Raw genomic sequence first — 20,514 nt, 5'->3', positions numbered from 1 at the left:
TTGAATAAAATTATGTTGAAGAAGTGTTACAATTGTTATAATTTTGGGTTCTCTGCCTCGGATCCTTTCTGCTGCTGCGTGGATTATTTTTTGGTGGATTTCTAAACAGTAAATCTCCATGACGACGGAGTTGGAAGTAGTAAAACTGATTTAATGTATTGCTGAATCGTTGCATGTTCAGCGTTGATGGTAATTATCCAAATGGCGGCGGAGAAATGCCAGAGAGACGCGGTGAGGTCACGGAGGGCCCTGCAGCTCGGGTCGGGCTCTGGGTCGGGTTCCGGCCTCTCAGAGGCAGAGTGAGTCTTCAGACCCTCTGGCCTGACATTTCAGGCTGCAACRCATTCATTAGCTGCTGTTATGTAATCATCAGTTTGATGAGTCCTGACAGACTGACAGCAAGTTCCTCCAAAGGCTCTTTCATCTGCTTCTATTCTGGGCCCAGCGCCGACTCAGTGAGGGGGGGTCTGAGTGGAAATCCCCCTGATTGGCAGCTGATTAGGGATCAATCCACTTCCTGACAGAACACGCCGGCGCCAGGCATGTTAGCGCCCAGCAGATTACAAACGCCCACCACTCAGTCATTAGCTTCTGCTCCATGCTAACACCAACACCTCATCACGCTGTGAGAGACAGAAAGTCATGGCAGCGGCAGCTACAGTGGCACTTCTGGTGGCAGCTGCCACGGCTCAGGTGACACAGYTTCTGTGGGAAAATTAATACAATTATTTAGATCAAATAAATTAAAATTTTATTTAAAAATTCATGTAATCAATCGCCTTTGATTCGGTGACAGCTGATAAGGCTTTTGTGCCAGATTAAATATTAAATATGAATATGAATGTTTATTTTCAACAAAATTATGATTTTTTTTTAATTAAAAAATTAAAAAAGCCACCACTGATTCTGTGGCAGCTGACATGGATTGTGTGACATATGACACAGCTTTTGTGGTAGATCGGACAAAAAGTAAATAAGTTTATTTTGAACAAATCAAACAATATAATTTAATTTAGAAATTCATAAAACTAATTTAGTGGCAGATGCCGCTGATTCTGTGGCAGCTGACACGCCTTTTGCAGCATCGGTCGCAGCTGTCACCAAAGTCATGGCAGCTGTCACCAACATATATATGTATTCTTGTTTCTGTTTTATTAATTTGTTTAAAATTTCATATTAATCATCRAATCCACCACAGACGTYGTGGCAGCTGCCTCTCTGCCTTGCCTGTTGCYTTTTGCTGAAGGTTTAACTGAGTTAGCAGCTGGAAKGAAGTTCTGATCAAGCAAATTATCTCCATGTTTCTGCGACTTTCATCTGATTTTCAGCCAAACCTCCCTGGACTGGAGAGAATCGGCTCATAGCTATGATTTCACTAATCGATTGGTGGAAAACGTGATTGAAAAATGGACTCAAAGGCCGTTTGGATTACTTTTAGAGCAGATCGAAGCCCATCATGGTTCAATTTGCTCCCTTGTGAAGAATGAACTCAGCCCATTTCCAGCTCGGTCTGTGAAACGTGTAAAAAGGTTCTGAGTTTCTGTAATCACTGCGGCTCAGCTGGAGCCTGATGAGTTTCCACTAGCTCAACGCTTGATTATGAAGATGATCAGAGGCAAATCTAAAGATTCCCTTTGTTGGTTGTTTATTTATAGTGGCAGAAAGAAAAGAGTAGGATCTACATCGTTACAGCAATTTTCAGCAGTTGTGTCTGCAGCCGTCACTAACGGGCGACGTAGACAGAAACTGAGAAAAGCGGTTAAAATAAAGTCGAAAACATGTTTCACTTTGCTCAATTGGAGAACTTATTGATCCTAAGATGTAATATTCACCGTCATCAATCAAAAAATGAGCAGATGAAATGAGTTGACTAAATCCAATCAGCAGACAGCCTCAGTCATATCAATAAAATCTTAAAGGTTCCCAGAAGAACATTCACTCATTAGTTCTCTGTTCACTGGATACAAAGGTGTTCAGCTGAAGCTCATTTCTGACTAAAAACCCAAAATCTGGAAACATTCTGCACGAGGGAACAGAAGAGTCCAGTTATCCTCTCCTTGTTATAAAACATCCTCTCTTTATTTCGCACAGACATCAAACATTCCTGTATCCCAAGGTCGTCTCTGCTGTAGTTGCTGAGTGTTCTTGGTGTGTGAGATGAAAGCCCGTTGGGTGTGGAGGAGACGGAGCAGGACGGCGGTGGAGAGCCAGAGAGACGTTTCTCTCTCTCAGGGTTATCTCTGCCTGTCGGGCTGCTAATGTGAGRCGTTTAATGCCCTCAGTGTGCGAGTGTTGGATTAGCTTCCTCCTGCTGAGCGGGATGAGCTGACGCATATGGGAGCCATGTCTGAACACAGACACACACACACACACACACACATGTGTTTCTTTCTGGGGATCCTGGTTACACATTGTCTCTAAATCATCAAAACCATAAAATCAGCTTTAATAAGGTTTTAGCACCAACTCTAAACCTGTGAGTTTGGCAAGTTAAATCCTGACTTGTAAACTGTTCTAACACTCCTTCACTCTCCTGAAATGATTTGTTTCGTTGATTAGAAAGTTACTGCTCCAAAAAGTGCAATTAAAGCAACTATTAAACTAGTTTTTAACGAATAATGTCACATTCTTTTAACCACTTAAGCTTAATTTATACAATATYAGATTATTTATGGATTAACTGACTAATAAGTGGATGCAAAAGGTRCTTAATGTGAACCAGCTCCTGCCTGAATGTCTGCAGGAGATTGAATCTGCTTTGGATGTTTTAGGTGGATTTCTGGGGTATAAAAAASTCTCTTGAGGTTGGAGGACACAGACTAGACCAAGACCAAGGACAAGCTAAAGATGTTGACGTTTGTCTTCCAGGTTCTGGTAAAGCAGAGACTGTTCGGGCCGTGGATGTCCTGACGGTGCTCAGAGAGAAAGTGGCCTTTGTATCAGGTAAAAACAGTGCTGGTTTTATTCTGGTCCTGCTGGTTTTATTCTGGTCCTGCTGGTTTTATTCTGGAAGCGCATTGAAGTCACAGTTGTATACAATTTCCAGGTGGAAGAGACAAACGAGGCGGACCAATTCTTACCTTTCCAGCAAGGACCAATCACGATCGAATAAAACAGGAAGATCTCAGCCGACTGGTCACCTACCTGTCAACAGTTCCCAGGTACAACTYGGAATGTCTTTGCTGCTAAGACTGATAAGGATCGGCTTTKTTTTATTCAGACATTAATGTGAACATAGACCCCAGTGTGGCAGAAAGTGCTCTGTCTTTAGTTTTGTAAGCAGTGTGTTGAAGGAAGAGACGTTGGTTTTATTGCTGCTCTGTGTTTCCCTCAGTGAGGACGTTCGAGCTCGTGGCTTCACTGTTGTGGTGGACATGCGYGGCAGTAAGTGGGACAGCGTGAAGCCAGTGCTGAGGACGCTACAGGAGTCATTTTCCTCCAACATCCACGCAGCTCTGCTCATCAAACCGGACACCTTCTGGCAGAAACACAAGACCAACCTGGGCAGCGCCAAGTTTAGCTTTGAGGTACCRCAAGCTGTTCTTCAATCATGGGYTCTTGACTGGAGGCCAACTGGAAGATGCAGAAACTTAACAAAGATATGAAACATCTTCTAGTGCCACTCCCTAATGTTCAAGCTGTTAAGGTTTCCTGCATTGAGGCAGYAACCTGTCTCTGYCCTCAGACCAGCCTGGTGTCAGTGGAAGGCCTCTCCCGGCTCATCGACCCCTCCCAGCTTACGGCRGACCTCGGCGGCTCTTTGGAGTACGACCATGTGGAGTGGACCGAGCTTCGTTTGGGACTCGAAGAGTTCTCCGGAGCTGCARCGCAACTTCTGACTCAGCTGGAACAGCTGGAGGSCGGCTTGAACCGCATACCAGAGCCCAAAGACGTGGACGAGGCCCGCAAGTGAGTACCTTGGGTKTTTCATAGGTCAGGGTCGCTCAATGTYGACCTGAACRATAACGTTAGGGAATTCTCATCAGACTTCTAGAGGAACACAGTCGTCTCCGGAACACRATCGCCACCGCACCAGTRGATGCCCTGGACAGAGAGGGRAAGAGCTTGCTTCAGCGAATGCGCCTAGGCCCCTCACATGGTGACGGCTCCACTGAGGGCGGKGGAGGCGGKGGAGGAGGCGGCACCTGGCTGTCAGGGGGKACTGACTTCCAGAGTGTGGCCCCAAAGGTTTCCTCTCTGCTGGACCGGCTGCAGGCTGGTCGCACCCACCTGCTCCAGAGCTGGAGCGACAAAAARCTGCACCTAGACCAGGGTCTCCAGCTGCACCTGTTYGAGCAGGACGCCACCAAGGTGAGGTCATGACCCAGCAAGCAAGGTTTGCATTATTTTTTCTAATGTTCAATCAAGTTTTGYATCGTTAYATGCAAATCCAGAGCTGCTGTCTGACCYGTCTGTGTTGCTGCTGCCTCTCCTTGTCTCAGATGTCGGAGTGGATCGCCCACAGCAAAGAGCTGTTCATGCAGAGTGTGACAGAAGTCGGTCAGAACCACCAGCACGCTGTCGACCTGCAAACACAACACCAGCACTTCACCGCCAACTGCATGGTCAGTGTGTACGTCTCCGTCTCTGAYGCCTTGCTGAGTGTTTCATGACTTAAACATGGCGGCGCCTGCGCATCTGCAGAACGGGAGCGTAAACGTGGACAGCGTGGTCACAGTGGCAGCAAGACTCGCCGAGGCCGGCCACTATGGAGCAGAACGCATCGCCATGGTGTCGTCACGGTTACAGGAAGACTGGAAGGCATTGACGACCGCCCTGGAGGAGCGCAGCAACACGCTTGCCATGGCAACTGGCTTCCACCAGGGGGCAGAGCAGGTACCGTTACGTCCAACACTCAGTAAGCCATTATGGACTGAAGTAATGTTATGTTTTATACGCCACATCGCCTCACAGTTCATTGACTGGGTTGAACTGTTCTTTCCTTTACCAGTTTCATTGTCCTCATTTGACGTCACTAACCACAAGTTTGTCTGTTTCCAGAGTTTTGCTCTTTACCTTCTTCGCACTACTCTTGTTCTTTACGCTTTCCATTTTTTGAACTCCACTGACTGAGAGCAGACTTTTCACATCAGGATGCGTCTCTGGAGAAAAAATTAAGAAAAGCTACCAGCAGAGGCGTATTGTGGCTTTATGCTCTCTGCTGCTCCAGTACAGAGCATAATCTATCTTTATGTTTCCACCAAGGGGAACTTACCTTTATATCCAGTACAGCATAAACCATTATGACCTAAAGTAGCAAAAAAAGTGTCCCGAAGTCCAAAGGAAGGATTCTGTCTCAGCTCCTGGCTCAGTTTCTGGGCCTAAATCACATTTTATAAATGCTCAAAGAGTAATCCKACCTGTTCTCTCTGGACTTGTGGCCTCATGGCTGCTTGGAGTCGTATCTTTCTTCTTGCTATAAAGACAGTTAAGGGCGTAGAATCATAAAAATATTTAAATTATGCAACATTAGGATTTATATGCAACAATTYATGAGTTCTTTGCCTTACCCGTTTCATTGTCCTCATTTGGCATCACTAAAGTGTTCAAAAGTCCAAGAGAAGGTCTTTGAAGACTATCTGGTCTTTCTTCATGTTCGGGATGGTTCTCACCTGAGTGTATCTYTCTGTCCAGTTCCTWCTGCGGGTGGAGGGTTGGGTGAAGACKTGCTCTGAAGGTCCCTTACCGACTGCAACAGCAGAGCTGGAAGCTGCAACTAAAAAGCACCAGGAGCTAAACGAGGAGATATCTGCCAACTACACGCAGGTATTGGCCTGAAGTCYCAACTCACGACTWTGTGTCCGCATGAAGGAACCTGAAGTCTTCCTGTTTGCTTGCAGGTCAGTGAAAGTGGAAAAGCCTTAATGGACGTCCTCCAGCGAAACKCCAGCAGTGAGTCTGAGGAGTCGGCAGCCAAGCCGGACTTCACCCCGGCCACGCACAGCATCATGGGAGTTCTGCACCAGGTGATGCAGGTAAGGCTCGGTACGATGTGCCGTMAGGGCAGAATTACGACAGACAGACGTGAAAATGGACCGGGACTTTCTCCTGTCTGCTCAGGGTCACCATGAGGTGGAAGGAGCCTGGCAGCACAGGAAGCTCCGCCTCCACCAGCGCCTGCAGCTCTGCGTGTTCCAGCAAGACGTTAAACAGGTCAGACCACCAACATCWACKCTTACATCARTCAATCAATATTTGAATAGCCCAAGGCACTTGCTTTAATAACTGTCCAGATTACATCCAGATTTTCCTTCCACCTAATTTTCCGTCAGGTGTTGGACTGGGTGGAGCAGCACGGAGAGGTTTTCCTCAACAAACACACTGGKGTGGGGAAGTCTCTGCACCGGGCGCGGGCGCTGCAGAAACGGCACGACGACTTCCAGCAAGTCGCTCAGGTGACCCAAACGTTCCCAGATCCGGATCCTCCGTCACACTAAACCAACCTCAGACTAACCTCTGGTTGTCTTTCAGAACACCTACACCAACGCAGAGAAGCTTCTGGAGGCGGCCGACCAGCTGGCCCAGGCAGGAGAGTGTGAGGAGGAGGAGATCTACCAGGCGGCGAGAGACCTGGAGTTGCGAATGCAGGTAGCCGGCGGGTGTCTATGTCCTGGATGGTGCTGGGGGTTTCTATGTGCATGGAGGTGTCAATAAGTTCAGAGGTGTTCAGTGTGTCTAAATGCTAGGGTTGTGACTAAATGCTGGGCTGTTTCTACATCTTGGGTTGTGTCTAAATGCTGGTTTCTGACATCAGTGCGGTGTGTTGCAGGCCTTCATCCAGCGTGTGGAGCAGAGGAAGCTGCTGCTGGACCTCGCCGTGTCCTTCTACACTCACACTAAGGAGGTAACATCCCTAGAAACACAGAGACTCATCGTTTCTAAACGTTCATGATCTTTTATAGCAGTAGAAAAATTGCTGACGCACAATTATATGTTGAAGGAGTCGAAATATGAGAAAATAAATGATTTGGTGTTCTCATTGATGAGATAAATAACTGATKGTGTAAAATAAAATATAATAAAATTTATGTACAAAGCCCATAATGAGAACAGATATTAAAWAAGAAAAAGCAGATACGATGAGTGAATAAACTAAAACGACCTGCTCTCTTCTTCTTCCTCTGCTCCTCAGCTGTCGGTGTGGATGGAGGGCCTCCAGAAGCAGCTGACCTCTGACCTCTTGGTGTGTCCAGACACAGTGGAGGCACTGCAGGCCCTGATCAGCCAGCAGCAGCAGCAGCAAGCCAACACACAGGTATGCCGCTGCCTCAACCCCAGCGTCTCCATAACAACCTAACACTCCCTGACCTTTGACCTCTCACCCCCGCACTAACACTCTAACCCTGACCCGCAGGAAGCTGCGATGAGTGTCATCCGGGAAGGAGAAGATCTCATCCTGCAACTCAGGTGATTTATGGCATCAATGCCTGATACAGAATCTAGGGGGTGTTTTCTAGATCAGATCATCTTTACAGATTATTATTAGAACATTGATTGATTGATTGATTGATTGATTGATTGATTGATTGATTGATTGATTGATTGATTGATTGATTGATTGGCTAAGTTTTTATCAGGACTGTGATGAGAAGATGCCATGTATTGTCATCAAGATACACTAGCTGCGYTTCTATTGATCGTAAAATTGCACAAATAGAAATTATGAAAATTAATCCCTTAATTTAAAAAAATCTCAAATATTTTGATAAAAGGTTTTTGCGTTAGGTTTTTTAGTCATGTGGTCTCCAAACATCGCGTTAAACTCATATCATGGTCGCTGCCTTGATTTTAATGAACTAATCATGCGAACAAACTTATTCACATGTGATTTTAATTGCATTTTTATATTTAATAGAAACTGTGAAATTGTATTTATACAACATTTGTAACAGAAACACGTCTACTGAATTTWAAAAAAAAATCAAGCATTTTTTCTCACCGTTGACGTTAAATTAGACTAAAAGTTTTGTGTTGGTTTGGATGTTTTATAAATTTAAATGTAGAAAACATCACCATGTTGTCAATTTATGTTTTTATTAGAAATTATGCTGCCATGTTTTTTTCTGTGATGGTATTTGGGTTTTTCTTTCATAATATTTAGATTATATTTGGTTCTGAAAGGTTTATTTTTGTTGAAGGAATTGAAAATGATTCCGGGCATCAGATGAATAAATGTTTTCAGGTTTCTTAAAGCTACGGGATTTTATTTTAATTTCCRTCTTAGCTTGAATTATTTTACCTTTTTTTGTGCTGATTTGTTTCACAAACATGCATGTACAAATAATCCATGTCTTCTCGGTTATAAATGTGTTGGATTTTCATTTGATTCATTCAGGGTTTTTTTTTTAATCTCACAATGACAATTTCTTGTAAGATTTTTGTGTTTGTAGAATTTTTGTTTTGCATAATTTTGTAAAATGATGTTTCCTTCCAGGTTCTGATATTCTTGGTAATATTTTTCAGATGAATTGGTTTCCTTTCTTCTGTACATACTAAGAGGTGCGCTTGTTTTAGGCCCCAGGGCAGCTCGGTGGCCCATGTGGAGTCGGTGTTGCAGCAGTTGGAGGAGTCCCACGCTCAACTGGAGGAACTTTTCCACCAGAAGAAGATCAGACTGGACATTTTCCTGCAGTTCCGCATTCTGCAGCAGTGCACCCTGGAGGTGACGCCCGGTTCTACACTTTTCTACCAAGTAAAACCTTTTCCTGCTGTAATATTCCTGATTCTTTAACATAATTTGGTCTTCAGGTAACTGGGGAAATGGATGCCTGGAAACAGGACCTCCAAAAGCAGTCCCAGGACTTTTCCTCTGAGAAGCTAACGTCTCCACGGTTAGCTGATGCTAACTCTGAGCAGCTAGCCCAGGACAAGCTAGCCCTAGGCCAGTCTCGCCTGGCAGAGGCCACACCTGAGGCGTTGACCTTGGCTCAACAGCGTATCCACAGGTAGACTGAGCAGATTGGCGCCATCTTGCTGACTTATGGTACATAATATTTTTATCAGGTCAAATTTATCATCTGACTGCTCTGCAGGCACATGGAGCGAAGGCTGGCGATGAACAATATGATCTATGAGGTGATCCAGCAAGGTCATGACCTTCAACAGTACATCACAGAGGTCCAAGCATCAGGTAGGTTTCAGGTTTTACTTCAAAATGAGAAAAGAGGTAAAACCTGCTGCCATCTGCATACCATACAGAGGGAAAAAAAAGATACACGGTGCTAATGACAGAGCCTTGAGGTACACCATAAGAAAAGACAGGGTTCAGATAAACAGGTCGATCACTTGAACAGTCAGAGGTGGTGATAGACTCCTGTCACAGGAACATGTTTTATTAAAACGGTTTTCACCCCAAGTCCTCATGAAAACAGAGATTTAGGGATTCCTAAACTGTCTTATCCCAGAACCATGTTTGGAACGAGAGAACAAGAACAAATGTTGCAATTCTGCTTCCCAATCGAACCAAATCTACTGAACTGTGAGGTGTTAAACATCCTGAGTGATTCTGGATTTGGTATCAAATGTTTTTCGCTTAATCGGTGCTTTAGTGTTTGTAGGACGTTTAATGACGGCGCCTGGTGAGGGAACGAAATGATCCGTGTTGGAGATCCATAAGCAGGTTCAGATCCCCTGATTTCAGAAAACGCTGACACTTCTTGGAGCATCTAATGACCAACAGTCCGGTGATGCGAGACAAAAAGGTCCAACAGAACGTCGGCCATGTTGAATCCAAAGTCTTTCTATTATTAGTGATTCAATCTGAACAGAATAAAATCCTAGAGAGCCACAAGAATCAGTCAGCAGATTTTCCCCAGCGGCGACCAGCCCAGCATCACACTGATGTCAGGGGTGGAGAGGGGGGAAAGGGGGACGGGTTGCTATGGAAACTGCTCTCTGAAGCACACAGCTGATCCCCATGGAAACCGGCGTATTGAATTCGCCATGGAGACACACACATCAGTGTGTGCATGCACAATGAGGCAGCTGGTGTGTGTGGTTTCTAAGGTGGAGCGTGTTGCAGGTATGGAGCTGTCGGAGGCAGAGGGAGGCCTGATGGCGCAGGTGGAGGAGCTGCAGCGCCTCCTGCAGGACAAACAAAAGGAACTGCAGCAGATCGCAGACCACACACACACATACCTGGAGCAGAACCTGCAGCTCAGACACCTGCAGAGCCAGGTCAAACAGGTAACACACACTCAGCCCTCTGCACACACACACTCAGACTTCCTACTGCTTACCTATATGTGTGTGTGTGTGTGTGTGTGTGTGTGTCTCTCTCTCAGGTGCTGGGCTGGATCTCTGAGGGGGAGATGAAGCTGTCCTCCTGCATGCTGAACTCCAGCTGTCTGTCTGAAGCCGAACAGCTGCAGCGGGAGCATGAGCGCCTCCAACAGACCATCGAGGTTACTGCAGACACACCGACCTGAAATAAAACATTTAACCCTGAAGTCTGTCACAATAAACAATCAATTAACACCATGATCAATTTAAAGTCCCATTCAGATGACAGAAACATCACAGTTCATGTATTTTTTTATTTATTGATTTTGGCAGTTCCATTTTGGATGATTTAAAATATTTTCCAACTCCAGTGTTAAAGCTGTAAGAGTTTTATACAAAATTAGAGTTTGTTGGTTTCTATTGTGCCATCATTATAATACTTGAAAATGATGTCAAAGCAATATTATTGTTTATCAAAATAATTTCTGTAACAATTTATTGTAACAGCATCCTTTACATTTTATATAAAAACCAAGCAGAAAGTTGAGTTTTCCAGATTGTTTTTCTAAACGAATGGAAATCAAAAAGCACGTTAAGGAAACTGGACTCGCGTTGTGTTGCAGGCTCTDCTGCATGCAGACTCCCTGCAGAGAACCCACCAGGTGGCGCTGGCTCTGCAGCAGCGAGCTGAGCTGCTCGTCAGGTAAGACGCAGAATTTCCTCCATCAACACTGGACGGATCCGCTCACCAGGAAGTCTCTGCTTCTGCTCAGGTCAGGCCATTACGACCCGGATGCAGTGAGGGCCTGCGCCCAGACGGTGGCGCTGCACTGGCAGACGCTGATGCTGAGGATCGAAGACAGACTGAAGCTGGTCAACGCATCCGCCGCTTTCTACCGGACATCCCAGCAGGTAAACACCTCTGCAGTTCCACGTTTAACCACTGGGAGAGCTTCATGTTCATCACTGTACCGACTGACCAGGTGTGTGGCGTCCTGGAGAGTCTGGAGCAGGAGTACCGCAGGGAGGAGGACTGGTGCGCAGGAGGAGAGCGGCAGCCGGAGCAGCTGCTGCCGCTCATCAGCAAACACATGGAGCAGAAGGAGGCCTTCCTGAAGGTAACGCTGCAAAAAATACCTTCGGTTCCCTTTAGAAGAGATAAAAAATAGGTTTAAAAAGCAACGTTTACCCTGTGGATTAACTTAATTTCTGTGTTTTACTGAGGAGTTCCTCCTGGTTTCATGTTTTATGGAAACAACCTGTACCAGATCTGTTTCTTCTGTGACAGGCGTGTACGCTGGCCAGACGCAACGCTGAGGTCTTCCTCAAGTACATCCATCGAAACAGCGTCACCATGGCCAACATCTCCGGCCACAATGTCACCGTCTCTGCGGTGACAGGGGTCACCGAGGTCACTGGGCACTCCAGAGTGCCGGAGCAGCAAGTCAAAGGTTTACAGAAACAAAAATAGTCCACATATTGTCAAAATAAAGAGTGTAACCAGAACAGAGCCCAGAGGGACGCCACAGATAATTGGACTCTATATTTAGGGATTTTAGAGGTAGTTTAGCTGACAGAGATGCTTCTTTGTGCTCAGGAATCCTCAGCGAGTTGCTCCAGAGAGAAAACAGAGTTCTTCATTTCTGGACGCTGAAGAAACGCAGACTGGACCAGTGCCAGCAGTACTTGATGTTCCAGAACCACGGCCAGCAGGTAAACCAAGAAATGATAAACATAACTCCAGAAGTCAAACACAGAAACAAAACGACCCTCTGAAATAATGTCAGCTGCTGCTATTCCTCAGTTTGTGTAAATATCTTGTTTAGAAGTCATTACAATATTTTTCATATTGTATTAAAAAACTAGAATAATGATCAAAAACAGAAAAGCATGAGCCCCACAAACAAAGACAGCTCTAAATTTCTATAAATCTCTAAATTTTAATCTGTCCACATCCAGGCTCTTGAATGGCTGCAGCAGTCAGGTGACCATTACCTGGCCACGCACACGTCGCCGGGGGCAACAGCGGCCGAAACGCAGGAGCTGCTGAACCAGCACCGAGAGTTCTGCATTTCGGCAAAGGTTGTTCCAGAAACCAGTTTCAACTTAAAGTACCGCATACTGGGTCATTTTAAAATAAAAAAAGAGGAAAGTTTACACCAAAAAACAACAATTTAAAGATTGATCCCAGAAATTTTTGAGAAAAAAAAAACTAAGAAATTCTGCATTTTTTCTTACAAATTTTCAACTTCATGAGCTCAGAAAATTAAATTTTTTTTCTAGAACATTTCTGTTATTATTTTAAGAAAAGATTCTGACTTCTTTCTTGAAATTTTAAACTTTTCAAACATAAATGTCTTTTTTTTTCTAGAAAACCTCTAAGAATCTTTCAATTTCTGAGTTTTTTCTTGTCTTTTCAAACTCAGAAAATTTCTCAGATTGATCTAAAAATTTTGGAGTTTTTTGTCAGAAATGTTCTTCTTTTTTCTAAATGAGGAAAAAAAAATTAAAACATAAATCTGATCTAAAGATCAGACGTATAATCACCACAGTTAATTTACTATTAGCTGTTATTTTAGCATCTAACATGAAGCATCTTTGCATYTAGACCAGATGAAGCTCAAAGCAAACAGTAAAAATTAAATATTTCTGTCCTTTTTGGATGGTTTTATCTGATGACATGAAACTGTGAAAACAAACGATGAATAAGTAAATTTCTCGCAGCACACCCAGGAGAAGGTTCACCTGCTGATCCAGCTGGCTGAGAGCATGCTGGCTAAAGGCCACGCCCACCGCGCCGAGCTGCGCCGCTGCGTTTCGGCGGTGGACAAGCGTTACCGCGACTTCACGGTCAGGATGGGTCAGTACCGCCACCTGCTGGAGGCCGCGCTGGGCAGCAGCTCTCAGGTGATTAAAACCCTCAGCTGCTGCAGATGCTAACCGTAATCTGAAGGCTAACAGCGGCGCTCCTTTAGGACAACAAGGACCTGGAGCTGGAGCTCATCCCCAACAGCCTGTCGGACTCGGACCCTGAGGTCAACCTGTCCGACCCGAGTCACCAGGTCAGCGACGAGAAGAGGCGCTCCGCCCGCAAGAAGGAGTGAGTACGGTGTGTGTGAGCGGCGCGCCGGGAGCGACGTTCTGCTCTATTAAATCTGTGTGTGTGTATCTGTGTCTGTGTCTGCGTGTGTGTGTGGGCAGGTACATCATGGCCGAGCTCCTGCAGACTGAGAGAGTTTACGTCAGAGACCTGCAGGAGTGCATCGAGGTAAAACATGGAGGATTAGCTCAGCGTGTTAAGAAAAACACACACTCTTCTAATTAAACATCTGAACTTAATGATTTTCTGTTTTTACTGTCATTACATCAGAATTATGGTTACTAAAACTATAAGTCTGACAGGTTTGAGAAATCCTTTAATCTCCATGGCAACCATTTAGTTGTTAAAACGCCTGATTGGACTTAGCCCCGCCTCCAAGGCGCAGCTCCTCCCCTTCTCGGCTCCTTCAGACTAGCCAGCAGTAATTAGCAAACAGCTAGTGGAACTGGTGAGCTCGTTATAGGAGCCACTGCTTAATAGAGGAGCCACAAAGCGATAAATAAGGAAATAACATTTCTTTTAAGTCGTATTTGATATTTATAGCAATTTTATAACAACTGAAGTTACTTAGCTGTGCTATAAAATGTAACTATGTCTCTTTAAATGTCCACAGTTATTCTGGTGATAAAACAAAGATTATTCCAAAAACATTCTCTGACCAAATGAACCAGAAATTCTGTAAATGTTTGAAGTGAAAGTTGTGCAGGAAGTGTTGTTTTTCCCTGTAAGAAGCGGCAAGTGACGCTGAAGTGACTGCTTTGCCATTGCAGACGTACCTGTGGGAGATGACCAGCGGCTCGGAGGAAATCCCACCTGGACTCGCCAACAAGGACGACGTCGTGTTCGGAAACATCCAGGACATCTACGAGTTCCACAACAGGTAGACAAACAGAAACAGTTGTTATACAGCAGGGTGAAACAAACAGAACYGTTTAGCTTAGCAGCTCTAACCTTTGTGCTTCTCAGTATTTTCCTGAAGGAACTGGAGAACTATGAACAGCTCCCAGAAGACGTGGGACACTGCTTTGTTACCTGGGTAAACACAGAGGATTATTGCCCACTGATGCTACATTTAGCTGACATAACGAAGCATTAACGCGTCTCTGTTTGTTTCTGTGCAGGCTGATAAGTTCCACATGTACGTGACGTACTGCAGGAACAAACCAGACTCCAGTTTACTGATCCAGCAGCATGGAGTCGGATTCTTCGAGGTCATTTTCCCACAAAACCGCAAAACTTCATATGACTGAATAGCGGTGTTAGCTAGCTCTTTGTTAGCTAATGGATAACTCAAAACTAGAATGATTGAAACTATTAAATGTTTGAAACATCACTAAATTAATTTTTGCAGAAGCAGAGATTTTTACATGATGTTCAGTTTGTGAGAACTGAATGAGGAAAGATGATGTGACAGTACTGAAAAGGTCCAAATGTTCTATTCTGAGCTGAAGGGATGAATGAATATTAATATTTTGTTTTGAGCAGGAGGTCCAGAGGAGACACGGCCTGGCCAACTCCATCTCCTCGGCTCTGATCAAACCAGTGCAGCGGATCACCAAGTACCAGCTGCTGCTGAAGGTACAAACACAAATACATCAGTAAAAAAAAAAAAAAGTTTGCTCCTCCGTCTGCAAAACAAATCTGGAGATTTGAAACTGAAAGGAGTCAAAGTTTGTGTCTGGAATAACAAATGAAAGCTGCCACATGTCTCTGCTGCTTCTCTCGGTGCAGATTACTAATCTGTGTGATCGTCAGCTGCCTGTGTGTGTTTGCAGGAGTTGCTGGCCTGCTGTGAGGAGGGCAAAGGGGAGATTAAAGAAGGCCTGGACGTGATGCTGAGTGTCCCAAAGAGAGCCAACGATGCCATGCATGTCAGCATGCTGGAAGGTAGAGCTTSAGCCTCGCCGTGACTCTGCTGGAGACGTTTTTCTGTTTGTCTGATCTGGCTGTGATGCGGCTCCAGGTCTGGAGGAGGGCCTGGAGGTGCAGGGCGAGCTCCTCCTGCAGGACTCCTTCCTGGTCTGGGAGCCCAAGTCTCTGATCCGGAAGGGCCGGGACCGGCACCTGTTCCTGTTCGAGTTGTCGCTCATCTTCAGCAAGGAGATCAAGGATTCCTCTGGACGCACCAAGTATCTGTACAAGAGCAGGCTGAGGGTAATGAAGGTCATATGGTCATTAAACGCGCAGAGGAAAGGAGTTTAACTGACCTGCTTGTTTCCATGTCAGACCTCAGAGCTCGGCGTCACTGAGCACATCGAGGGGGATCCATGTAAGTTYGCCCTGTGGGTCGGACGAACGCCGACGTCCGACAACAAGACCGTCCTGAAGGTAGGAGCACAATTTTCTCAACTTAAAACCTTTTGAGCAAAACGTTACCCAAAAYCCTGCTGCTGCTTCAAAAAATGTAATTTAATAAAAGTGTTTATTAAACCCTCAGGCGTCTTCCTTGGAGCTGAAGCAGGAGTGGGTTCGCAGCATCCGACAAGTGATCCAGGAGAGGCGGGGCCACCTGCGGGGGGCGCTGCGGGAGCCCATCCCCCTGCCCAAAACGCCCAACCCGACCCTGGGCCGGCAGCGCAGCATCACCCGCAGGTGGGAAACACAACCAGCTTCACACAAACATTGATTTCTGATCAATTCAATAACTGATTCATTTTTTTAAAAACTGAAAAGGTTTGATAACATGCAGGTTTTTGAGTAAATAAGAGTCAGAATATGTTTAAATGAGTGTAAGAAAGTTATTAAACTGGAGCTGATTTCCCAGAATGCTGCAGTATTTCCAGAGCAGCAGTTTTGTGACTAACTGCCTCCTATGTAATAATAATAATAATAATGAAATCCAGACGGACGTTTGGGTGTGAGGGAAACTAAAGCCGCTGTGGTTTCCAGGGAAACGAGCGAAGACGCGGACAGCCTAGGCGATGCCAGCAGCCAGCCCGACACCGTCTCCATCGCGTCCCGGACGTCGCAGAACACGGCTGACAGCGACAAGGTAAACACTCAGGGCGACGCCTCAGAGGGGCGTGAGCGGCCCAGTGATGACCTCATTACAGCTGCAGGGTGTGTGAGCTTGGTGTGTGTCTGAGGGATTTTCCACTCAGCGCTCTTCTTCTGCAGCCGCTCAGACGAGGTACGTTTGATTTTCTCACCTAACGAGGGCTAGAAGAGGGTGAGGTTAGGGTCAGCAACCTCTGACCTGGTGACCCTGCCATCCGTGGTCCACTGGTCAGGGTCAGGGGTGAAAACTCGGGCGGACAGGAGGGCAGGCTGAGAGCAGCGCGGCGACGCTAACTGGCTCAGTTTAAACATTTACGGCGTCGTTTTGTTTCCGTTTGGTTAAAAACTTCTGAACATGAAGCAGCTCTGAAAGATAAAACTAAAATAATAAAAAAAAATCTGAAGAATTATAGAAATGAACTGAAGCATTAAACAAGATTTTATAAGAAGTTTGAAGAAAATTAAATTCAAAATGTTTTAAATAAAAGTTTTCAGGCAGGTGACAACCTATGAAGAATGTTTGAATTGAACGGAATCAAAATATTTTGCAATGCAAAAGATTTCTGAATATATAACTGTTTAAAAAAATATAGACATAGGAGCGCTAAGCCTGATTTTAAGAAAATATCTTTGTGAAACAAATCCTACAATTAAATCATTTCTGTCTAAAAATTAAATCCAAACATGAACTTTTAAGATTCCAGCCTTTAAAATGTTTTTGTGATTTTTAAAGTTTCTGACCCAACCGGAGGACAGTGAAGTGTTTGTTTTTCTGTCCTCAGACTTTCTCCTAGTTTCTATTGGTTTTCCGATCTTCTCGCCTGTTTTCCATGTTTTGGGATCACAGCTGTGTTGCATTTAAACGGGAAACTCCCCTCTACTCCCTGCGGACCACAGCAAGAGTGGTTCCTCCCCTGGCTGGAGCCCACGTGCTCCGACTCAGAGCCAGCCGTAACCATAGCAACCTCCACCTATAGCTCCAGTCATGTGACTCCTTTTGGACCAATCAGAGCAGCTGTGGGATGATGTATGTGGCTGTCATTAGTCATGTGTTTAATCTGCTGAGAGCAACATTAGGTCAACGCTCATGATGCTTTCAATTGCAATCCGTCATCACAGTGTTTCAACACGGGGAAAAAAATCAATATTTAAAACTCAACAGAAACATCTTGGTATGTAAAATTTTCAAATTCTAAAAATACATGCAATAAAACTATAAAATACACAAGCATATTAATATCTCAAACTAATTATATATTTATATGAATATAAATTTTTTTTCTCAGTTAAAAACATTTTAGAATCAAAAAGAAAATCTTGATAAATAAATAAAAGCACATATCTTTGATAAGCATTAGTGAAGCCTCCTGCACAGAAGAGGTTTCTGGATGGCAAGTCAACAAAAAAACCCAACAAAAAACCACTAGGCTTTTCCAGCAGCCATTGTACAGAGCACACAGCAGGAAAACCAGCTGACCAAATGTCCTGGAGTTTAGCTTTGGCTGCTAGGAAACGGGCTGGGTTCCGTTGGTGTTGCTAAGTAATGAGTCTCAGCTTTTGGTGTTGCTAGGTAATGGGCAGTGCCTGCTGTTTGTGATGTTACAGTCTGGAGGTTTTTGAAATGGCTCGTTTTTCGGACATAGTTTTATGCATCACCTATAGTCGTAGTTTGGTTTTGGTCTTTTAGTTTTCTCCCATTAAATATTGTTTTTATTTATTTTCAGTTAATTAAAATGTTTTCTCAGTTTCATACTTGGTTAGTTTTGGTTAACTATAGTAACCTTGATGCTGTGTGTGCGTTTGTGTGTGTGTGCAGCTGTCTGGAGGCTGCGAGTTAGTGGTGGTTCTGCTGGACTTCACCAGCGGCGGTCCCGGGGAGCTGAGCGTCCGCTGCGGTCAGACGGTGGAGCTGGTGGAGCGCTCTGCGGACCGGCCAGGCTGGTGCCTGGCCAGAACCACGGACCAGAACCCTCAGCAGGTAGGACCGACCTGACTGTAGGCAGAACGTCACACACAGTCTGCTCCTTCCTGACCCCAACCGTTTCCTCCCAGGAGGGGCTGCTGCCCATGAGCGCCCTCTGCCTGTCACACTCCCACAGTGCAGCCGACATGGAGGGGCTCGTCACRGCCTCCACCACCGCTTCCACCCCCGCCACCACCACCTCTTCTGTCTGCAACTCCTCCTCATCCTCCACCACCAACACCACCACCTCCACCTCCTCCTCTGCTGGGAGCACTGGGAAGGGTGAGTATTCTGATTACATCACTTGTTTACACGAAGGCAGATGTTAGCAGCTGCAGCTGTCATGAGCATCTCAGAGGGGCTTTGAAAAGACAACAGTCTGCTCAGATTTAATCACCAATGTCACTTCCTGTTAAAGCAGAAGCACATCCTGCCGCTCTAAATATTTAAATCCCTGATTGTTGGCTTGTAAACGCGGCGGCTCGTCCCACAATATGAAACATTTAAACTGGTTTATTTACTGGGATCTTCCGCGCCGCATTGCCGTCGGAGTTTATGTCTGACCAACTTTCCGCTACACGTTGAGCTGCAGCGCTCAGGAATCCCACAAAACGGGTTCAGCAGCACAAATCAGCAGAAAAAACCTTCACCAGCGTCGCTGTTTACAGATGCAWCCATAAATCTGCTCACAGCCAGGCAGGCAGAAAAAACCAGCGGTCAAAAATACACTCAATTTACCCAAAACTAATACAATAATCAAGTAAAATGAGAAATGCTCTTATCAGCAATTCTAAAAATATATCATTAAATAAACTATTCATTCAAGKAGTTAGCTAGTTAGCTATCTACATGTTTTGCCTTAAGGTAACAAAGTAAAATTTACTGATCTCAAAAAGCTACAACCTGTAATTAGTGGTGGTTCTAACAGGAATAATGCCCCAGGCAAACCAATTAAAATCAATACATTATCACAAACCACCCCCACCAAAAAAAATATAAACTGATCAATATTTTATTTTCGAGTTTCTGGGTGCCYTTCTGAATGCCTATATCATCTCCACAACCTCTAATCAAACTCAAAACACCAAAAAGTTACTAACTAATCTCACTGTCTGGCCTCTTCAATTACAAAATAAACAAATKAAATGTTTAAAAAAGTTACACAAACCCCCTAAAATAACAAACACTTGATGAAAAGTAACTAAGCAAACAAGTAAAAAACATAAACAAAATCCAGTTAAAAACTWTCCGTAATTACAAAAAGTAAAGGAACTGAGTAGAAAAACTATTTTTAACCCAAATGCTCAAAATCAACAAACCAAATCTCCCTTAAAGTTACAATCTAACCGTCCCAAAAGTGACATAAAACAAACAAAAATKAAAGTAGAAACAACAAATAAATACAGAAATAAGAAATATTCTAAAAAGTATCAAAATAAAATCGTCATTTTGTGACTTCAGAAAGTTAGCAACCAGCTGCTGTGTGTCGCAGTGACAGAATATTTAGTGGTGAAGTGGAAACATGAACTCTGATTCACTTCAGTTTGTTTATGTCGCTCCAAACCTCAACAGCTGAACAGAAAACGAACCTGATTCTGGTCCAGAGATAAACACTGACCTGAACGCAGGAACCAGCCCACTAACATCCTGATGTATGTGTGTGTGTGTGTGTGGTCACCTGCTGCGTTCTCAAACAATAGGAGCTGCAGTGTAAAAATAAACTTCAGACATGCCCTCCTGTTTATTTCTCCTCAGTTTATTTTATAATTGTTTTTTAAACCCAAATACTCTTTAAAGATTTTAAAATATATTTAATAAAATGAATTTTTACAACTTTCTTTACAACTTTGTTTTCCTTTAATTTTCTGTTCTTTCCATCACTTTAAGGTTAAGACTTTATTGTGTTATTTTAAAAGCAACACGTATATAATTAAATCATAATTTAATTATATACACACATATTTATTATGTATTTAATATAAAGAGATTAACAACAGATTTGTGTATAATTGATTTTTTACATTAGTGGTTTTCCATACCTGCTGCAGTGTAAATGGTCTTAAGCCATTTATCCATTATTATTTTTAAAGACAATCCTTTGGTAAGCCAACTGTCACAGCAAATAAACGATTGTTTAYATGGAGCAACTCGTGGACCATTAAGAGGCGCCTGCGGACCACCAGTGGTCCAGGGACCACAGTTTGAGATCTAAAGCAAGTATTGGTCGACCTCA

At 44.3% G+C, this 20,514-nt stretch overlaps 2 protein-coding genes across 2 annotated transcripts in view; both read left to right on the top strand.

The window, feature by feature from the left end:
* Positions 1–201: 201 nt before the first annotated feature.
* LOC108166988 (kalirin-like) lies at positions 202–5,778 on the top strand. The gene is made up of 9 exons (XM_017309244.1): positions 202–231; positions 2,772–2,943; positions 3,047–3,161; positions 3,335–3,527; positions 3,686–3,909; positions 3,987–4,311; positions 4,443–4,565; positions 4,645–4,926; positions 5,635–5,778. Exons 1-9 carry the CDS (start codon positions 202–204, stop codon positions 5,776–5,778), a joined length of 1,608 nt encoding a protein of 535 aa, XP_017164733.1.
* LOC103457726 (kalirin-like) overlaps positions 5,680–20,514 on the top strand; it is a 26,342-nt gene continuing 11,507 nt past the window's right edge. Inside the window, exons 1-33 of the mRNA XM_008398083.1 lie at positions 5,680–5,766; positions 5,841–5,975; positions 6,061–6,153; positions 6,273–6,395; positions 6,472–6,588; positions 6,770–6,844; positions 7,133–7,255; positions 7,355–7,407; positions 8,515–8,662; positions 8,749–8,945; positions 9,033–9,130; positions 10,022–10,185; positions 10,284–10,403; positions 10,845–10,924; positions 10,995–11,133; positions 11,205–11,339; positions 11,510–11,672; positions 11,819–11,934; positions 12,181–12,303; positions 12,946–13,128; positions 13,197–13,321; positions 13,423–13,489; positions 14,092–14,201; positions 14,288–14,357; positions 14,443–14,532; positions 14,807–14,899; positions 15,097–15,208; positions 15,285–15,475; positions 15,548–15,649; positions 15,759–15,913; positions 16,211–16,313; positions 18,135–18,296; positions 18,371–18,563. Coding sequence (XP_008396305.1) covers positions 5,865–5,975; positions 6,061–6,153; positions 6,273–6,395; positions 6,472–6,588; positions 6,770–6,844; positions 7,133–7,255; positions 7,355–7,407; positions 8,515–8,662; positions 8,749–8,945; positions 9,033–9,130; positions 10,022–10,185; positions 10,284–10,403; positions 10,845–10,924; positions 10,995–11,133; positions 11,205–11,339; positions 11,510–11,672; positions 11,819–11,934; positions 12,181–12,303; positions 12,946–13,128; positions 13,197–13,321; positions 13,423–13,489; positions 14,092–14,201; positions 14,288–14,357; positions 14,443–14,532; positions 14,807–14,899; positions 15,097–15,208; positions 15,285–15,475; positions 15,548–15,649; positions 15,759–15,913; positions 16,211–16,313; positions 18,135–18,296; positions 18,371–18,563 — 3,934 coding nt within the window. The 5' untranslated portion in view covers positions 5,680–5,766; positions 5,841–5,864. The remainder of the gene's footprint in view (positions 5,767–5,840; positions 5,976–6,060; positions 6,154–6,272; positions 6,396–6,471; positions 6,589–6,769; positions 6,845–7,132; positions 7,256–7,354; positions 7,408–8,514; positions 8,663–8,748; positions 8,946–9,032; positions 9,131–10,021; positions 10,186–10,283; positions 10,404–10,844; positions 10,925–10,994; positions 11,134–11,204; positions 11,340–11,509; positions 11,673–11,818; positions 11,935–12,180; positions 12,304–12,945; positions 13,129–13,196; positions 13,322–13,422; positions 13,490–14,091; positions 14,202–14,287; positions 14,358–14,442; positions 14,533–14,806; positions 14,900–15,096; positions 15,209–15,284; positions 15,476–15,547; positions 15,650–15,758; positions 15,914–16,210; positions 16,314–18,134; positions 18,297–18,370; positions 18,564–20,514) is intronic.

The sequence above is a fragment of the Poecilia reticulata genome, linkage group LG2 (genome assembly GCF_000633615.1).
Source record: "Poecilia reticulata strain Guanapo linkage group LG2, Guppy_female_1.0+MT, whole genome shotgun sequence".
In the NCBI taxonomy this organism is placed as follows: Eukaryota; Metazoa; Chordata; class Actinopteri; order Cyprinodontiformes; family Poeciliidae; genus Poecilia; species Poecilia reticulata.
The sequence above is the reverse complement of the archived record's forward strand: the minus strand, read 5'-3'. Positions and strand labels throughout refer to the sequence as shown.